The sequence below is a fragment of the Leptodactylus fuscus genome, chromosome 1 (assembly GCF_031893055.1).
Source record: "Leptodactylus fuscus isolate aLepFus1 chromosome 1, aLepFus1.hap2, whole genome shotgun sequence".
Classification (NCBI taxonomy): Eukaryota; Metazoa; Chordata; class Amphibia; order Anura; family Leptodactylidae; genus Leptodactylus; species Leptodactylus fuscus.
In genome coordinates, this window is record NC_134265.1 from 82540269 (window position 1) to 82561674 (window position 21406).

Consider the following 21406-nt stretch of genomic DNA (forward strand, 5'->3'; position numbering starts at 1 on the left):
GCCATAGAACTGGCCTACAGGCTGTGCACCACATTTATTATTTGCTATAGACACAATTTCCATCTGGTCTGACAAGGAAAACATTTGATATGACTTAAGGTGCAACAATGTGCACTAGAATTGGGCTAAAATTCTGGTGCAACATTTCTGCCACAAAGTCAGCCAACTAGTAAGTGGTATAAACTAGACTACACAGGCTATAGATCCACCAGATTCATCGCCCAGCAACAGTCACTGTGATAAATCTTGGGCAGTTTTACGCTGTCTCAAATTCACAGGATTAGTAATCTGCCCCATTTTGCATCCTCTATGTCCTGGGTCCTCTAGTCTGGCAGTGAGGGTCCTGAAGTCCTTAATGTACTTCTTTACGTAAGACAAACTGGACAGAAAATGCATCAAGTTTTAATCTGATTTTCAGGCTCTATTGTATTAAATATAATGTGAAAACTATGTTTTTTAAATAGCTTAAAACCAGATTAAAAATGATACATTTTGTGCTTTGTCAAAAAGGTTTGGTTGTATTAAAAAAAAAATCCCCCTAAAAGAATTCAAGTGTGAATGCAGCCTAAGCAACACATGATCAATATTAATGAAACACAGTAATGCTTTTTTTTTTTTTTTACATAAATAGCGTGAATGTTTTTCTGGAGCTACACACAAATTTTTATGACGTTTGCAGTCCATAGGAATACATTGAATTAAACAACAGTCAAATGTACATGTAACTTTAATATAGCGATGTGTAAGATGGAAGGTGACTGCGATGCGTAGTCACAAACCTCAGGTGTGAGCAAGTAACAGTACATTGTAAAGGCAATTCCATCACACTTAACATACTGGCTTATACAGAACTCCAAATATCTTACTTTATCTTTCAGCACTTGTCTATATACATATATATAAATATATATATATATATGTACGTACACACATACTTTTTTTTTAGTAAAAGCTGTAGAAAGGCTTGTGCAAGGCAAAATCATATTACTAAGAAAAAAGGATTATGGAGTACAAAAATGTACTTTTACCTTTAATGTCATAAGATAACAAAACGAAACGTTAAAGGCTGCTGTATTACAGAAGTGTATGTAAGATGCCACCGGCTATATGAACAGGTTTGGCAAGTTAGCAAATACATCATTGCAGCATTCATCACTTAAATCAATACTGGTTGTGTTGTTCCAGGAAATGAGGGTTACATATCCAAGTAAGGGGTTAACAGTCTCTGAATGAAGTCCACGTGATAGTAGAGAGAGATAGTGCTACAGTGCAAGACAAGTCCGGGGCCATCTCTCGTCACACTATAGTCTCTTTAGAATTTCGTTTGAGAGAGTGCAGTCCAAGCAATGACTGTTGATTGGAAGGTAAATTGATCGACTTAGGGATCACCAGAATAACCCTCTGATTGGTCCGACGCCATTCATTGTATAATCTACAGTGGTATCTAAATGACACCTGGAGGGGAAAGAAAGAAAAGTCGCTGTGAAAATGACCAAAAATTGCTCATTACAACCAAGGTTATTTATTATGGGTTTTAATTATAAATGCACCAGCATTGCCCATTAAGGGGAATACACATGAATCTGTCAGGAGGTTTATGCTGTCCTTTCTAAGACTAGCATATGACAGAGGGAGTAAAATCCTAAGGGAGTAAGGGTAAGTTCACACAGGGTTTTTTGGTCAGGATTTTGAGGCTGTATCCACCTCAAAATCCTGACCAAAAAGATGGCTGCCATTGAAATCAATGGGAGCCGGTCAGGTCTTTTTTCCGGGAGCCGTTTGTTTCGGCTCCCGGAAAAAGAAGCGAGGTGCTCATTCTTCAGGCCAATTCGCCTCGCAATTCGGCCTGAAAACACTCCCTCCTCGACCCATTCATTGGGCCTAAATCGGAGTGGAGTGTGCGACTGGATGGTGGTGCAGTGCATCAAAATTCAGTCGTGGCTACCTGTTTTCCGCCTCAGATTCCAGACCAAAAAACCCCAGTGAGAACTTGCCCTAAGAGTTCTGCATGCCCTGCCGCCACACAGTGACTGTCAGCCGTCTGTGTATATAGACTGTCACCAAGTAGGGGCGGAGTAATCAGGACTCTCACTGTTATTCAGGAGTCCTGGCAGGATTTACTCTACATTTTACTCACAATTCCTGCTCTACATCCTATAAAGTTTCTTACTCTCTATCAGACAGGGAAGCAGAAATCACCAACGGCGTTTACTTTAAATGAAAGCTATACAACACCTGTATTCTTCCTGTTAGGCTCGGTTCACATCTGCGTTTGGGTCATTCCGTTCGCCTCTCGCAAAGGAAAAATGCAGAGAGAAAAGCACTGCAAGCATTACTTTTCTCTCCACATTTTTCATGTGGAAACCAAATGGACCCGATTATAGTCTATGGGATCCATGGGCTTCTCAAGGTAACCACTTTTTTTTTTAATGCGGATTCGGTTTCCGTTCGAGGTCCACAAGCAGATATGAACCCGAGCCTTATGTTCTGCGTCTTGTTCTGTGGTATTTTGCTTATTAATCTGCCTTTCACTAGTGAATTGTGTCTCGCACTCCTGCTGCCTGCACATATACAAGGACGTAATATCCTGCACAGATATTTCACTGGCCCTCTGGGAAATTTCGTTCAGTTTGGTGGAGGCTTCATTGTTAACAAATGCTGCCTGGACTACAATTCCCAGAGGGCCCAGAAAAGGGATGTGTCAGATTACTAAAAAGTAAAGACGCCAATAAATGTCCTGAAGGTTTGTTGGTTTAGTGCATACTCCCACTCCCCACCTGTCGGCCATCTGTAAGTGTTACACATATTTCCATCCTGTCTGACTACAGCATACTGTCACAGACCACCAGGTACATCTACAGTTCAATTTGGTTTTACACTTTGTTATCGATCATCCCATATTCAGTTGCAGCCTATGGACACTTATAAGAATATTTTATTTTAACTGGAATGCACATATTTTTGCCTAAAATAATATCGCAATTGAGTTTCATTAAATATTTTCATCCATTTGTCTTTTGATCTCTTGAACACAAATCTAAGCTGACACTTTTACAACCAAATACAATAAACGTAAAACAAAAGGCAGGTCAGGTTTATAAGCAGAGAGAAGAGCTATAGATCAAACCATAAGGGGGCATTCACACCAAAGAAGTTGGCGCTGATTCTGGCACAATAACTCGCGGCAGAATCAGCACTGAAAAAAAGACTCCATTGAATTTAATGGGTTCTGTTTTCCGCGCGGAACCCATTGGAATCAATAGGACAAAAAGCTTCCCATTGATTTCAAAGGGTTCCGCGCGGAAAATGGAACCCATTGAAGTCAATGGGAGTCTTTTCTTCAGCGCTGATTCTGCAGCGAGTTATCATGCCAGAATCAGCGCCAACTTCCTCCGTGTGAATGCCCCCTAAGAGCGTTCACCCTATGGATTTCACACTGAAATATATTAGATGCAGAAGACAAAGCCAAAAATATTTTTAAAAAGCCCCCAAAGGTGTCCATAGGCTTAAGTAGGGCAAAGATGGGTTGATATTTCACATCCAATATGACACTCAGACCCATACAGAAACTAGCAATAAGCATAATAATAATAATAATCAGAAATACTTGTCACCTATATTTCTACCATCCTGAGCTAACAAATACTTATCTGAAATTCCGAAAATACTTACAAGTGTCCAAAAGAGGTAAATTGTAAAGAGTGCAACAGTGAGTGCAATAAGTCCAACTGCTTCTAGTCGGCTACTGAAGTGCAGGTGATCCACCGCTCCTCGAAGACACAACCATCCTGAGATGGTGGCAAGTGGTGTTATGAATAAGAAGCACACCATGTCTCCAAACAGTGTCCTCTTCTCATGTTGGGGGCCAGGGTTCCGTAACCACTGTATAAGGAAAGAAACACAAAGGCTAAGTAAGCAAAGATAAGATAAGATAAGATAAGATAATCCTTTAATAGTCCCACAATGGGGAAATTTCAGTGATACAGTTTCATAGATGGTACAGTAGTATATAACAAGAGAGAAACACATACAAGCTCATGGCAGATAGAGAAATACTAGGAATCATAGCAACTAAAAAAGAAAGAAACACAGACACACTGCAAATATCCCATGTGCACCAGAAGCACAAATATCACTATATAAAATCATTTCTACAAAATGTTAATAATTTTGATTATTTTTGCTATACTTTATGTGCTGTAAATCCTCTTCAAGTGTCCTTTTAATTCTGGTAATCTGGAAAGTCTTCTATTTTAAGGCATGTGGATAACAGTTTATAGGAATTTAGTGCTACAATTCCAGTAAATATACTTGGAGACATTTCATCACTACTTGGTAACATTCTACTACGATGTATTAGAACTACTCTTACTTATTCTTAGGCCCGGTTCACGTCTGCGTTCAGGCCATTCCATTCCCCTGCAAGCAGCACTTTTCTCTCCACATTTTTCTTGCGCAAACTGAGCCGAAACCACACGGACCCCATTATAGTCTATGGGGTTCACGAGTTTCCTAAGCCTTTTTATGTGGATTAGGTTTCCGTTGTGGGGTCTCCAAGTGGACTTCCCGAATGGAAACCTACGTGCAGATGTGAACTAGGCCTTAGTATAACTAAGTATAGTAAATAATGTCTTTGTCTAACATAATACACACATAAAGGGGTTGTCTAACCAGATAAAGTCCATATCCCTGTACGCAGTAACATTCAGTGAGAGGCAGAAACAGCTCTGAATATACTGCATCCGTTGTACTGAGGAAGGTCTAAATTGACCAAAAAGTCTACTTGTATAACTCTGGATGCTTAAAATAAATATATGAAAAATTCCCATTGAGTGCCAGAAATATTCTTTCTTCAGCTCTGAATATACAAACAGAGGAAGAGTGAAAAAATGCAGGATTTCACAGAAAGGATCAAAAATTTGTTAATAAATTATACAATAAAATGTATTAATGATATAAATAGTGTTGAGCGAATAGTATTCGTCAAATACCTCGCCAGCATAGGAATGTGTGTAATTGGCTGAACACCAAGGGGTTAAACGCATTGAATCTTTGAAGCGTTTAACCCCTCGGTATTCGGCCAATTACACGCATTCCTATGCCGGAGAGGTATTCCACGAATACGATTCGCTCAACACTAGACATAAATACTGCCAGTAAATCATAAGTTGTCTGAAAGTCTAGTTCTGATTTAACCCTTTCAGGAAACGATTGCCACTTTATGCAAGGTCTGCTGACCAGGTGTATTTTCTTGGATGATTTGTATCATATGTCAAAGTATAAGAAGAGGGTCACTAACAACCAAATCTAGACATGGCTGTACAATTGTTAGAAGTCACCCCCAATGTTTCTATGACAATACTGAACTGCCAAGGCATAGCACTACTGTCATTGAGACATCGACATTCTTCAGACAAGTGGCCAGTAACTTCAGATTTGACGTATAAGCGCACATTGAAGGGACTTACAAATCATTGTTCGGGAAGTGTATAAGAAATAATGTGTAGACACCTATATGTGACACGAAACGTACAAGAACAAATTCACTGGAGCAAAATGATTTGACGTACAGCATGAGTGATACAAGCGTTCTCATTGACTACCTTACATAACATGGGTAACATGAGCTCCCTGATCCCTGCATCAGTCTGCAGCTCACAGATCTAGTTCTGTCTCTATACACTGATATTCCTCGCTATGTCACATGTTGGCCATCATGTGTTCAGTAAGAATTCTGCATGCCCCATATCCTGGCTGAAATCTATTCTCTCTCTACTTATCTAACAGGTGACTAATATAAAAAGTCAATTCTCTTATATCAAATCTTTCATGTGTATGAAATAAAAAAAAAATAAAAAAAAATCTTTAGCCCATTAATGATAGCATCATCCCGGCCATTGTAGCAGTGTTACCTATAACACAAAGCTGTCGCCTGCTGAGGATAGAGCAGACACAGCTCCTATGTCCATGTCATGCATTTTGGACAATCTTTTTTTTAGGGGGGCCCACTGACTATAAACTGATTGTATAGGCTCAGAGCTGTAGTCTGGTGGGCAATTCAGCAGTAAGGGCTAATTCAGATGGATGTAATGTGGCCATATTATATGGCTCATATTACTGCTACAAATCTTGTCCCACCCAGATGTCTAATGAACAGAACCAGCAGAACCATGAAGGTCTATGGTGCTGTAAATTCAAGTCTTTAGACACCCAGTTCTCCATTACTACTGAAGTCAATGAAGTTTGTCCATATAAAGTATAGATATGCTGGGTTTTCCAGAGTGAAAGATCTGATACAATTATATCTTTTTATATTAAAAAGCAGTAAACTGAATATTTGTCCCAGATAAAGAAAATTCTATCTACTATGCATTATGTACGGTCTTTTTTTGCCAATTCTTGTAGAGCTGTAAGTATATATAACGGCCACCAGATGTCACTGTTACCATTGATATATCTGCGCAGTGCTATTAAACGCAGATACAGATATTTCCGCTGATGGCTGATATTTATGTTGTCTCTTTGCCTTTACAAGCACATTACTCTCTATTTTATCACATTTAACGCAGACTGAATACCTTCGCAAGTGATATTGACAAGTAAAGCTGCTACATTGAAAACCTGAAATGTATCTGAGAACTATATGACACTCAGACTTTATATGTGATGTGGTTTTATAGGTTTTGAACAGCGGTAGATATCTAGTAAATGTCCACCATACATAGCAATAATCCGGGACACTGATGTCCTGAATGATCAGATTTTAGTGCACATTTTAAGCAGATAGTGATGATTTCATTGGAAATTCACTCCTTCAGCAAGCAGCAATTTTTTATTTTCGTTTTTTACTCCCAACTTTACAAAAGCCATAGCTTTTTTATGTTTTCATTCACAGATCAAAGTCACTTCCCAATGACACCATTTAATATTCTGTACGGTGTACTGGAAGGCTGGGAAAACCTTCTGTACATGTGCTGTTTTCTTATGGCATTTGTTTTTATGTTATCTATATTCTGCGGGTTGGTATATTCACAGCGATAACAAATTTTTATAACTTTCTCGCGTTTTAAAAACAAAAATCCAAACCTGAAAAAATAACAGTGTTGCCATTTAGATTTTTTTTTTTTTACTAATTAAGGTATTCACTATATGGAAAAAATATTGATATAGGTTTATAGTTCAGGCATTTTCACATGTGAAGATACCTAATGTGTTTAGTTTTGGGGTTTATTTGTGATCTGGGGAATAGGGATGATGTTATTTTATTACTTCACATTTTTCATATAGTGTATCAAGTCTCAACATCTTCCATACCATTATGGCAGAAGTCGGGAGAAGGGGCAATGCACTGGCAATGCCGCTAGTTTTTGGTACTCGCATATATTGCGTCTGACATGTCTGATAAACAGGTAATTTTGTTTTAGCTAAACCAAGTCTTCCTGCCAGTAAGAATAGTCCAATGATTGTAGAATAAATGCAGGTAAGGCTCTGTCCTCATCACATTAAAAGCCCTTAGATGAAGGTATACTTGGGGAGAATCTCCTAGTATAATGCTGGCAAACCTATGGCACGAGTGCCAGAGAGGGCACGCAGAGCCTTCTATGCTGGCACGAGTGCGGTCGCCCGGATCGCTCACTAATGGGGAATCTGGTACAGGATTCTCTGTTGATGAGCGATCTCTGCCTTCAGTTGTATGTGCAAATGCACATACAGATGAACGCTGTCAGTGTAGGCCGCAGATCTCGTGACCGCGGCCTACACTGAATGCAGAGTTTGACCTCTGCCCCGACACAGGTGCGATGACGTGAGTCATCAGCGCCCGCAGTCAAAAGGAGGTAGATGCCAGCGGCTCTTCATGGGTAAGTATAAGAGTGTGTGAATGTGTGTGTCAGTCATACTGAAGAGCATATAATACTGGGGGGAGGAGTACTGAGGAGCATACAATACTGGGGTGATATGTACTGAGGAGTATATAATACTGGGGGGGGGCGTACTAAAGAGCATATAATACTAAGGGGTGCATACTGGGGAGCACATAACACGGGGAAGATGTGTATTGAGGAGCATATATTATAGTGTGTGGGAGGGGGCGTACTGAGGAGCATATAATACTGGAGGGGCATACTAAGGAGCATATAATACTGTGTGTGGGGGTACTGAGGAGCATATAATACTGGGGGGGCGTATAGATAAGCATATAATACTGTGTGTGGGTGCCACTGTGGTGTATACAATCCTGTGAGGGCCTACAGTGGAGCATATAACACTGTGGGGGGCTACTGTGGAGAATATAATACTGTGTGGTGGGCCTACTGTGCAGCATATAATACTGAAGCAGGGGCCACTGTGGAGCTTATAATACTGTCTGGGGCCCCTCACTATCACACTGTTCTGTTTTATAGCAGGCGTGATATTAGTACAGGATGTAAGAACATTGCACGGTCACTATGAAACAGATTCTGTGCAATGTAAATAGTGAATATTAAAGGTTGGCCACTTTCAGACCAATATTGAGAAAAAAATGTTATGGTTTATATAATAAAAAGTTGTACAATTTTCCAATATAATTTCTGTATCAATTCCTCACCGTTTTCTAGATCTCTGCTTGCTGTCATTCATTCGGTTGTTTCTAGTGGATAAAAGTCTGACCATGGTCATGTGATATACGGTCCATGGTTACAGGTGCACTGCTCGTTAGCAGTGTCTGATTACTGTGCTGTGACTATAATGAGCGGCACCTGTGTGCTCATCACATGACCATGGGCCGTAAATCACATGACCATGGTCAGAGTTTCATCCACTAGAGATAACAGAATGAATGACAGCAAGAAGAGACCTAGAAAACCGTGAGGAATTGATATAGAAAGAATACTAGAAAATTGTACAACTTTTTATTATACAAACCATAACATTTGTCTCTCAATATTGGTCTAAAAGTGGACAACCCCTTTAACTCTCTGTATCCTTCAATTGCTGCTGCTCCACTGATTTATGCGTACATAGATTTTTTTTCTCTAGTCTCCACCATTCCTGGGCAATCATTTCGGTTGTTCTCAGCAGAATTATACTATGTACAGGTGGATGGTCCTGGGTTGTCTGCTGCAGTCCAGGATCTCCCTCTTGACAGCTCTATTTGGTGCAGAAATGCAGATTAAAGAAGAAACTACACAGCTCAAACGTCCATGGAAAAGGTTTGCGCTGCACAATGGACCACTACTGCTCTTACAGAGATTGTTCTCTTGACATTGAATGTTAATAATTATTTCTACCTAGTGAACATAATGCCAGCTTAACCTCTCATGATATCCAATAATCTCTGCAATCACATTGTCGTCGCCATGAGCGTCCTGTATACAATAACCCAAGTGCTGCTGCAGGGCCGCTCCATCAATATTTTCATAATTAAGATGTGACATTGTAATGTCTTTGGAGCTCCACGCTTGTCACTTGTGTCCGGCCATTCTCATTAATATTTTACCATGAGATCATAAATGCCTAAGTGCCGTGTTTAGATGAAAATCGTCAGAATGGACCCATAAAACCCATATATCACAAATTGCACGGTCCTACATTGTTTGCTGATGTAAAATCATCTGCAGGCTTGTAACTGCTACACATGACAAAATAATGAGAAGTGTAAAAGTTAATTCACCAATTAAAATGTCACACAAACATGGGCAAACAGTATATATAGCAATGTATTAAAGTAGCTGCGCAAATTCAACGCGGCGCCGATGCACAATTATATGACACTTGGACAGAAGCAAAGTACAAAAATTCATTTCTAATTATAACAGTAAAGAAGCTCATTAGAGCCATAACCGTAAGTAAAGCCATTACCATCTCCCAAATTGGAATTCTTTAATTAAGAGAAAAGCACTGAAATTAAAAGCAGGAATCCCTTAAAGCCTCGCTGTTCTGGGAGGTAGGCGACTCATGAAATGAGAAAGCATAAAGCACACTGTGTACAAAAGGCCAAAGATATTCCTAAATCAGAATTATATCCATGCAAAAATCACACCGTAAATCCCTGGATGCTTATTCTTCACGTACAAACGTAACTGCTTTACAGAGGTGTATATTATGCTGGCATACCAGATATTTTACAGTTCTGGAAGGCTATATGTCTTTGAAGTCGACGCGAACCATATTGTTCTCTGTAGCGTCTACAACGACAGGTCTCATATATTACATATGATGATATGCTGAAAACGTCAACAATGACAATATATTGATAGAACGTCATTTCTATATATATAATGCAGGTAAAGGTGCACAAACACATGGTCAACAACAGGTTAACTAGTACTTGTCAGGTATAATAATTCTGCTGCACCACGAGACGTCCCGTGTAACGGAATCTACACTAGTCATGGACTTGTCTATATTCCAGGTACAACTCACTAGCTTCCTGGTATGATTTACAGTAAATATATTGGGTTGAGGTCTCCAGTCTCCCTTAGTCCTGGCCCCATTCCACCTTCTTTTCTCAAAAAAGCACTGATAAAATGGTGCATTATTTTGGTGCAAAACAGCCGTGCGCCACAACTTTGACACTACTACAGCACAAAACTGGAGTACTTAGTATAATATATGTGGGCCAATGACATTTTTTTTTAGTCTCATGTACACAATTCATTTTTTTTTTTTTTGCATGTAAATGGGCATATGGTGCAGATTTTAATATCAACATCATGTCAATCGTTTGTGTGAAATTTCAGGGCACATTTCATCTATTTCTATTAGCAAGAAATTCCACATACACATTTGGAATAGATTTTGGTGACAAAATTTTACAGACAAATATGGCAGGAAATTTGATAGGTTGTTCTTAAGGCTAAAGCCCCACGATGCGGGAATGCAGCTTTTTATTTGCTGCAAATTTTGTTGCGTTTTTTTGAGCCAAAGCCAAGAGTGGGTTGAGAAGAAGGGAGACGTATAAGAACTTCCTATATGGTTCCCATTCCATCTGTAGGCATGCTTGGCTTTGGCTCAAAAAACCGCAACAAAAAAGCTGTGTTTTTTCAATGTGGTGCCTCAGCCTAAAGAAGAAAGAGGCTGGGGGGTGTCTGACACCAGTTTATGGCCCTCTTATCACTAGACTAAGCTGAGCATGCATGTTATTGGCGGTCAGGAGTTACAGTAGCTGTTATCCAAATGATCCAGCCATATTTGTGAGATAAAGAAGATTTCTCCTCTTTTACTATGCTTCCGGTCAGTAATTCCAGAACATACAGAAATGCTCTTCCCTGACTTGGCTGCTTACAGGGAACAATAGACTGCATTGTAGCTAATCCATAGTAGAACACATTTACCCCTAATCTAATGAACATACCCCAGAATATATTACTGACTTTCCAGCCTTAGATACATGTTCAGTGTGAGAAGAAATGCTAATGCATGTCCTTGGCTAGCCGTGGATCTGTACCCTTGTGTCTGTGATTATTGAATAGATAGTGCCATAAATACAGAGGTGACAGATATGCTGTATGTTATTATCTCCGGCCTGTCTGCATGTTTCCCATATATCAGGAGCATCAGAATTCATCTCCCTTTCATTACTGAGCATGTTAAGGGTTTTACTTACTGTAGCTGGTAATAATGCAGCACACTATATAATACAGAGCTCTAGATGAAGGCAATGCATCACCTCTTGCAGCAATTGCTATCTAATATACTATCTAATGTACTATAATAAATTATCTTGTAAATCTCATCTTTCTAATAAAACTAGGGAACTGCTTTATTCAATTATTTACATGCTGATAAGGACTGTGCTTATTTCAAGTAGGAATACTAGCCTATATTAATAGCTCCCATTCAGGAGCATAGGTGTGGCAGGTGCAGAGCAGCAGATACTTCCAGATCCTGGTGCTTATGGGTGTCCAAAGGCACCTCTGTCATATAAGAAGGCACTAGTACTATAAGTGTCACATGGTAATTGGGGGACCATGTTACTAATTTTGCAGAAGCTTCAGTTTACTCATTTGCTCCTACTAGTGTAATGGGCAATCACAGCTAAATTAACCATAGCCACACTGGTGTCATATAATCAATCTTCCGTTTATGGGACTAAAATGTTTGGACCTGACCAATGGAAAACTATCCTAACCGGATTAACATAAATGAGATACTGTGCAATAAAATACAAGTGAAATGCAAATACATGATCTATGAGATAATATGAATCACTTTTAGTGATCAGAGCCGCAACAGAGAAAAATATGGGAACACCTGTCGGTGATAGGGTGCAAACTGACATAGGGTTCTGCTATTTGTATGAGATATTAAGCAAGACAAATGAAGCTAAATAAAACCTTATGTTGTGAGCCTGCTCTGTGATACTTTAAACACTTTGACACTATGTATCACAATCTCCGCAATCTTTCATACCGCGCTTAAACCCTACCTTAGCTGTGGAGTGACATACTGCCCCAACGGCTGGTGTGATGACCTAAGAAGCCATCGCATATGACAGTCACCCCGAGTAATACAAGGAACTCTCAGTGACATCCTGGGGACACATCTGCTGCTTCTCGTGCCAGGTCCAGCAGTATAATGCTCACCCCACGCAGTAAGGGTTTTCCAGAAATGTATCCCTTGGATTTTAACACTTCCTTAGCCTTCTCCGTCAGCAGATTTATCACCAATGAAGGGATCAACTGGGACAGCTTTGGGGAGTGCCATTTTTTGGGGCAGTGAGTGTACTTTATTTTTTAAGCAACACTGATCCCTCTCCCATTTCAGAAAGCTTCTCCCTTTCTGACAGTCTAACCACGCATTTTATAACGGAGGAGATAATGAGGACTGGTGTTTACTTGCTAGATATCTACAAGAAGGTTTGGCTCACAGTCTTGCACACTGGAAAATAGACTAGAGAAAATTCTTTTAGTTTTCTTATTTGCATATTCAGTGTTCTTTTAAAGGGATCCTTAGGCAATATACAAATAAGACTAACATTGCAGACCTCTAGATTTGCTTATTGTTTCTAATGTAAAATATTAAAATTCAGACTGTGCGCACTGATCTTTGGGCTCTTGAAGGAGGGTTATTTGTTTACTTACATCTTAATAACACATTCCAGTATTCCTTTTGCAGTACACCCCCATGGGAAAGTTATCTAGCCAAAAAATGCAATTGGGCAGATGCCATATTTGTGATCCCAGTTATTATAGGTGGTTTACTGTTCCTTATAGTCTATGGACGTGCCATATTTTACACTGAATCTTGTACATAAATGTGATAGATTGTATATTGGGGTCTATATCAACATTTAGGTTTTGATTTGTATTTGGATACTAGTGACCCCACAAATGCTTTCCCATATTATACCATGTTACTCTCTCCTAGTTATTTTATTATAACGGATGTTTCAATATTTTAGGGCCATTGTAAGTATATGTTTATATATATTCAGATTGTAAGCATTGATCTTGTTGATAGAAGGTAAGGAGGGCTTGTTTATTTTGCTATTTCAAATGTAATCTCCCACCCTCCTTCTTCAATACAGTATGGTTAGTTTCACATATAATATTTTGTGGTATTTTCTAATTTTTGGGCTTTTTTTTGTGAGAAAATGCTAGTTTGAAGTCTATAGATGGAGCAGGGTTGGAAATGCATCTACAGCTACACTCTCAGTGGAAGAGAAAAATTAACCCTTGGTCTCAGGATAGGTGGGGGTCTCAGTAGTCAGATCCCCAACAATTAGCAAGGTATCCTCTATCCTGTGGATAAGGATAAATAACTTGTAATATAACATCTGTAAAAAAAATTGAAGAAAAGGTAGAAATGGCTGCATTTGCATAACACAAGGAAGGGCCAAGTCTAGTGTTTTTGAATCTATCAAAAACATTAATGGAGAGTGACTACAAATGTACCGTCAATAAGAATTTTAGTGGTAAACCCTTAAGGATTGGACTATTATGCATGTCATAAATGTTATTTGTGGGAAAACCCATAAAGTTTCCCATTACGATCCACCAATGCCATATAATCACCTACTCATCTACATATTTAGCGTTCTAATTGGTTTCATTCTTCCTGTTACTTGTCATAATACAGAACTGCATCCTGGTCAGTTTGCTGTGTTATTCATGCAATAGAACAGAATGAAATTTTAAAAAATCTGACATTTTAGTCTCTGTAGCAGGAACAATGTATAAAGGGTCATCACTTAACATGTCTGGAAACTGTTGCTCATACATGGAGGTTTCTGAGGCTAGAAAAGTGATATTCCTTTGTTGTGACCGGAATCAGGTCCAGTAACAGAATTCATGGAAAAACAGCTGTAGGCAATATTGTATGTGCACAGATCAGCGGCACCTCCGCAGAACTGCAGAGAATTGCATCAAACAGTCCAGACCTTTTGCATCTTCCTTTCCAGGGACACATAAAAGACGGGGTCAGAACAAGCAATCACAAAGGCTAATTAAATCTGCTGGGCTGAAATAATGGGACGCAGAACGCCTGGGAAGACTTGGAAAAGTGGTAACCTTTACCTAGATGGACAGCTTTGAGGGGTACCACATACTGGGAGACTTCTATAGGTTCAGCGCCATTTTAAATGTGTTTGCAAAGACATTTTTATTGTTGCCCAAATAATTAAGGAGATGACTGGATTAGAGTATAAAGACAGGTTATCAAACTTGGAGTTGTACAGTGTGGACCAAAGACAGCTTAGGGGCAACCTAATACAGCGTACAAATATATGAATGGACAATACAGAGAGCACACCAAGGCTTTTACTATAGGAGGGCTTCTTTACAGTAAGAGCGGTGAGACTATGGAACAGGATGTGGTAATGGCGGATAGTTTGTAACAGTTCAAGAGGGGCCTGGATGTTGTTCTTGAAAATAGGAATATCATGTTATAGGAGTTTGAGATTTTTGGGATAAGATGTTGATCCAGGGACTTAGTCCAATTGCCATAATTGAAGTTGATTCTGGAGCTAGTGTGACCATAACCTAAATCTGCTTGACTAAACACTGTTAGGCTAAGGCCCCACAGGACGATCCACAGCGCTAAAGCGCTGCAGGAAAAGCCACAGTGGGAACGCATTGCGGTTCTTCCCGCAGCGCTTTAAACCGAACGTTTGCAGAGTTTGCCTCCGTGGACTTACTGTTTCAATTATAACTATGGGAAAGCCACCAGTGTTTCCGTAGATATAATTGACATGCTGCAATTTCCAAAACCGCGCCGTTTTTGGAAGTCGCAGCATGTCCACACTGCAGTTTTTACCGCAAAGTGGGCATGGGATTCACAAGAAGTGGGCAAATAATGGCGTTTCCATCCCGTGGGGCACTGGCCTTAACCACTTCCGTACCGTCCATAAACTATATAAGGCCTTGTTGCCTTGTTCTGACAGGACGTATCGGTACGTCCAATCAGAACACAGCAGCTGCACAAGATCGTGCAGCTGCTTTCACTGGGAGCTGGCTGTAACTTCAGCTGGAGATCCCAGAGAGAAGACAGGGAATGTTTATTCCCATCCCTGCCTTCTCGATCGCTGTAAATTGCTGAAATCAGCCTTCAATACAAAAAAAAGTGATCAGATGTGCACAAAGGTCTTTTATGACCTTATGGGGACACCATCTGAAAAAAAAAGTATTAAAAAATTTATTAAAGTTTTTAAAAAATGAAATAAAATTAAAAAATAAGTAAAATAATAAGTAAAATAATACGCCAATAAAATGACGTTATTAAAGGTTATAGCCCCACCCCCGACGACACCATATAAAATAAAAGTTATCATAATGGAGAGGGAAAACTATTTTATAAAGTTTTTCAGTCGTACTTTGTGGTATTAAATAAAAAAAAAAAAAAGAAAAGTGAAAACACATTCGAAAATAAAAACAACATAAAAATAAAGCCCTGTGTGTCCCCGAAAAAAGACGCAAAAATTAGTTGAATGAGACGTATGAAAAAAACGTTACAGCCCTCTAAACTGCACATACAAAATAAACCTAAAATGTGTCTTGTCCTGGACCACAAATTGGCCCGGTACTGAAGTGGTTAAAACATAAATTTGGATGTTTTATTAGTGTTTAATCAGGCTGGTTTGGTGCAATTATTTCTAAACACACACTGTACTTATCAATTTGCTCACACAAGCTTTTTACAAGAGAGTTGAAATTATATATAAGATAGGCCATTAATATTGCATTAGCAGTGATTAGACTGCCGGGTCCCCTGCAGATCAGCTGTTTCCCTGGCATGATTACCTGCTGGGCCCTGTGCTACTCACTTACTATACTCTTAATATCAGCAGTTATGGGTACTGCAGCAGTGTCCCATTGAAGTCTACTGGAAAATCCCTTTAAATAAAGAATTATTAAATACTTAACAATATAAAAGGTTTTTTTTTTAGCCTTTTTTAGAGTAAGAGAGAAGCACAAAGTGCCCATGAAAATACTCAAGGGCATGACATTTGGATGGTATCAATTTCACCAAAAGTTATGTTGGTTCCTTACCTTTCTTATTTAGCAGCAATCCACCATCCCTTTTTATCCCACCAACCACTAACTTATGCCAAATCACTAACAAAATGGGAAGAACATTTATCAAGCAGGTAATTCTTTTTTTTTTTTTTTTTTGCCAGTGTACACGTATTGGGTTATTTGCTGCTTCACATGTCTTTAAAGGGTTAGGTTTGCCTACATTGGCTAAGAATTAGGGGTGTAACGTGATGGGGTGTAGACACACTGGGTACAGTCGCACTGGGCCCAGGAGTCTTAGGGGGCCCATAAGCACTGGCATAAGTATTGAGTTTGTAGCTTCCATCTGGCCCATAAACCAAGGACACCCACAGATCACCCTAACCACACTAAGATTGATTAAAATCCTTATCACCCGTAACCATCACTAACAAGAATTCGCTGTAGGGATGAGGTAGGGGAACCTGGACAAAAGATTGCATCGGGGCCCACAAGACTTTAGTTACGCCACTGCAAAGAATACATATTTATTATATTATTTTTATTTCAATTAGGAGAAGGAAACTAAAGATGGCATGTTGCCAACATAACTGTTCCTTTTCTTGATGGAAAACAATGAGGGTTTGTTGAGCTGCCATCATTTACATTTTAATGGGAGACTGGCATTAAGATGAAGCATATTACAACAGCAATATGATTAGATAGGTCAGGCTTAACTGAATGTATCACCCCCCCCCCCCATCCGACAATTCATGCCTTCATTGCCAAAATATTAATTTATTTCACAATGAGCAAAATGTCTGGAGCACAGAGGGCGGCTCCATTGCTCCAAACTGCTGTGCGCCACATTGCTCTAATACTCTGGTGCGAATGCGAGAACACAGAACAACGTGAGATTTCAGCATAGCTTCAACGTGCTGTCACTCAACAAAGGGAGAGTGGAAGGAGGGAGCATTAGAACAATTTGGGACAGAGAGTTAGGAGGAAAGGAGCTGCTCTTGGTACTCCAGATTGCTCATTTACATATTGTGAATAAATTAATATCTTAATAATGGGGCATGAATTTTCATGGGGAAGTGGGTTACATTCAGGTGAGCTGACCTATTTAAAGGGGTACTCCCACGTTGCATACTCACCCGTCTTCGTTCCTCTAAAATCTTCTGTCTTCCGGCTTTGTTTCGTCATTGGTGGGCGGGGTCACATATGCAAAGCCAAGCGGCGAGATGCCGCCGGCCCTGCGTGCGCGCTCATACACCAGTCTACCCTTCACAATGCGAATACAGACCCAACACCCTGCGGGTCTGTATTAGCATTGTGAAGGCTAGACTGGTGTATAAGCTTGCACGCAGGGCCGGCGGCATCTCGCCGCTTGGCTTTGCATATATGACCCCGGAGCAGAACAGCATCGCTTCTGCCGCTGCTGTCTTCATGCAGGGCAGAAGCATAGCGATGTGCCTGTGCCGGCGTCTAACAGTCCCCAGCATCCGCCTATTACAGCGGATGCCGGGGAGTTAGATGCCGGCACAGGTGAAGCCAGCAACATCGCTATGTGCCTGCCCTGCATGAAGACAGCAGCGGCAGAAGCGATGCTGTTATTCCGCTCCTCCGCCCCCCCACCTCCCGCCCCGGAATAGCAGCATCGCTTCTGCCGCTGCTTGCTTCATGCAGGGCAGGCACATAGCGATGTTGCTGGCTTCACCTGTCCCCCAAAGGGTAAACTACCCCCCCCCCCCCTCCAGGCTCGCTCCCGTGTACTTAGCCCCTCCTCCCTCCCCCCTGAGAGCAGGTAGACACATCACTTGACTCAGGAGCAGCTAGGTCAGGGCTGTGGCAACAAAAAAATGAATAAAGAGAGATAGTGGCCAAACAAAGCAGTTTTGCTGAAGCAATGTATTTAGGAAAAGTCTTACATTCATATTTACAAGCATTATAGATAGGATCCTTGTGACGGGACAACCCCTTTAACTGTATTGCTGGTTTAATAGGCTTCACCCTGGAGTGACAGATCTCTTTAAGGGTTTTTCTAGGGCTTTAATATTAATGACCTATCCTTAGGACAGGTCGTCAATATCACGTCAATGGGGTTCAAATTTCAGTACTTCCACTGATCAGCTGGTGAAAGCTGCAGCCATTGTTTATCAGGCTCAGTGCTGTACAGACCAACCTTTTAGATACAAGACCAAATGAAGCACTGTAAGTATACATTATTTATTGGAGACACAATGTAAACTATTACTGCGTATTATATGCAGGAGTGAAATGAAAATATAAATAGAATGCTCATTTATCACCGCGTATTGTGATAAATTAGACGACATCAGTCATGCTGCTAGGGTTACAAGGCACTTTGCCTTTATCTGCAAGAACTATCAAATGTGCTGCTAAATGTAACTGGTTAAATAAGCAGGTAGAAAGTGGAAAAAGCAATTAAAGCCTATGCGGAATCTACAGAGGCATCATTAATCATGTCAAAGTGTCAAGTTTTCTGCAACAACTTGGAGGTAATTATATACTGAATCAAAAATATAAGAATCATTTATATTCAGAAACTTCTTAGCCAAGAAGAATTAGAACATATAAGATATCGAGATAAATACATAGATAGATAGACAGATAGATTCCTCTCTTATGTACTATATCAGGGCACTAAAGTGGCTATCCCATGAATATGTGATGCTGTGATGTTAAGTGGTCTCTGGGATGAATCTGTTTCCTTCCCCCTCTAGCAGCTGACTATATAGTCCCTTTTTACATTTCCTGCAGATTGGTAATTTGGAATTCAGAGCAGCAAAGATGTATTCTGCATGAAATTCACATGATGCACTCCCCTAGAAACCATTCAAAGTATAATAAAAGAAGACACTAAGGGTTGACCATGTGCACAGTTTCTCTCTGCTGTCAGGGTGAAGACTGACATGACAATCCTAACATGTATTCTCAGCTATTCTTTACTTCTTTTCTGGCAGTCAGATCAGAAAGCAATATCTAGTGACTGCTTTGCAGCGAACGGAGAACCACCATGCAGAAGATGAACAGGCATGTCCAGCAGTACTCAGCTCACACTGCTATACACCCTGAACACTAGGTGGTGCCATACAGTCTTTAAGATCTAAGTTCTACGTCATGGGGGATTTGTCTTCTTTGGATCATCCATAGTAGCCTTAACTAGATTGATGGATGACTTTTTGGCCTCACAGATGAAGTTGCTATGTTACTGAATAACAAACATTGTATATTTTTTTATGATCTGTAGGTGGGACAACTCCTTTCATTCTGCGATGTGCTAATGGGTATTGTATAGCAGTGTTACCTTCTGTATTGCTGGAGTATTTTGGAAGGATAAAAGAGGTTTTGCAAAAGTGCAGACGGTGAAAAAAAATAAGCATTACTTCTCTTACGGATCCAACACAACTTTTGTTCTGCTACAGGGTTCCTACTTCCGGGCCCCATCACAACACAGATAAAATGCAGTGTAAAACTCCATGTAAACAGACCCTAAGGCATCATCAGCATGGAGTTTGTATGCTCTCTCTGTGTTTGCATGGTTTTCTTCTCACGTGGCAAAAGCGCCGCACCTCTAATGAGGCGACGTGAGGCGGCTGCTTCGGGCGGCACACGGGAGGGGGGCGGCGCACGGGCGACTTTTTTTTTTTTTTTCTTTTATTACTTTTTTTTTTTTTTAACTTTGAACCAGCGCAGGAGAGCTGCTTCTCTCTGCGCTGGTTCAGACGTCTGCGTAGGCGGCGTCACACGTGATGACGCTCGCTGATACCTAGACGTCTGAGTACGTATCAGCGTGCGTAGGCGGCCTAGTGACGCCGCCTACGCAGACGTCAGCCTGCAGGAGAAGAGGATCGCGGAGGCGGCGGGAGCAACAACAAGATCGGTAAGTATAAAACTTCTTTTTTTGTTTTATAATAGGCCGCTACCTGCTGGAGTATCTCCAGCAGGTAGCGGCCTATTTACCTACCTCCCCAGACCTGCTCACTGCCGCCCCCGCTTCCCCTTGTACTATAGGCCGCGGAGGCCGGCAGTGAGTAGGCCTGGGCAGGCCGCGATCCCAATACCGCCATTATTATACCCGGGGGTCTTTTCAGACCCCCGAGTATAATAATCGGAGCCCCAGGGGAGGTGAGGGAATATAATAAACAATATTACTTACCTCTCCGGGTTCCGATGTTAATCCTAGCAGGCTTCGGGCCTATATGGTAATGCCCAGACGTCACGTGGTCTGGAATATTACCATATAGGCCCAAAGCCTGCCCTAGCAGTACCATATAGGCCCGAAGCCTGTGCTAGTAGTAATAGCCTGTTACTGCTAACACAGGCTTTTGCCTGTATGGTACTGCTAGGGTAGGCTTCGGGCCTATATGGTAATATCCCAGACCACGTGATGTCTGGGCATTACCATATAGGCCCGAAGCCTGCCAGCATTAAAGAGCACCTTTCATGGGTTTGGGCACAGGCAGTCTTATATACCGCTGGAAAGCCGACAGTGTGTTGAATTCAGTGCACTGTCAGCTTTCCTGATCTGTGCCTCGGGTGAAGAGCTATTGGTGCTGGTACCATAGCTCTTCACAGTCAGAAGGGCGTTTCTGACAGTCTGTCAGGAATGTCCTTCTTCCCAGCAGCGCCTATATCGTTGTACTGTGTGAGCGGGGAGGAACGCTCGCTCCCCTCCTGATAGTGTTCTTCTATGGATGAGTACTGTGAGCAGAGGGAGGGGGCTCACACAGCACAGCACTATAGGCGCTGCTGGGAAGAAGGACGTTCCTGACAGACTGGCAGAAATGCCCTTCTGACTGTGAAGAGCCGGCACCAATAGCTCCTAACCGGGGGCACACATCGGGAAAGCCGACAGTGCGCTGAATTCAGCGCACTGTGAGCTTTCCAGCGGTATATAGAACTGCCTTTGCCCAAAGCCATGAAAGGTCCTCTTTAACATCGGGTCCCGGAGAGGTGAGTAACAGTGT

At 41.0% G+C, this 21406-nt stretch overlaps 1 protein-coding gene across 1 annotated transcript in view; it reads right to left on the bottom strand.

The window, feature by feature from the left end:
* Positions 1–972: 972 nt before the first annotated feature.
* The window catches only part of MARCHF3 (membrane associated ring-CH-type finger 3), a 180576-nt gene continuing 160142 nt past the window's right edge, over positions 973–21406 (bottom strand). Inside the window, exons 4-5 of the mRNA XM_075272502.1 lie at positions 3673–3882; positions 973–1455 (exon numbers count right to left, since the gene is read on the bottom strand). Coding sequence (XP_075128603.1) covers positions 1297–1455; positions 3673–3882 — 369 coding nt within the window. The 3' untranslated portion in view covers positions 973–1296. The remainder of the gene's footprint in view (positions 1456–3672; positions 3883–21406) is intronic.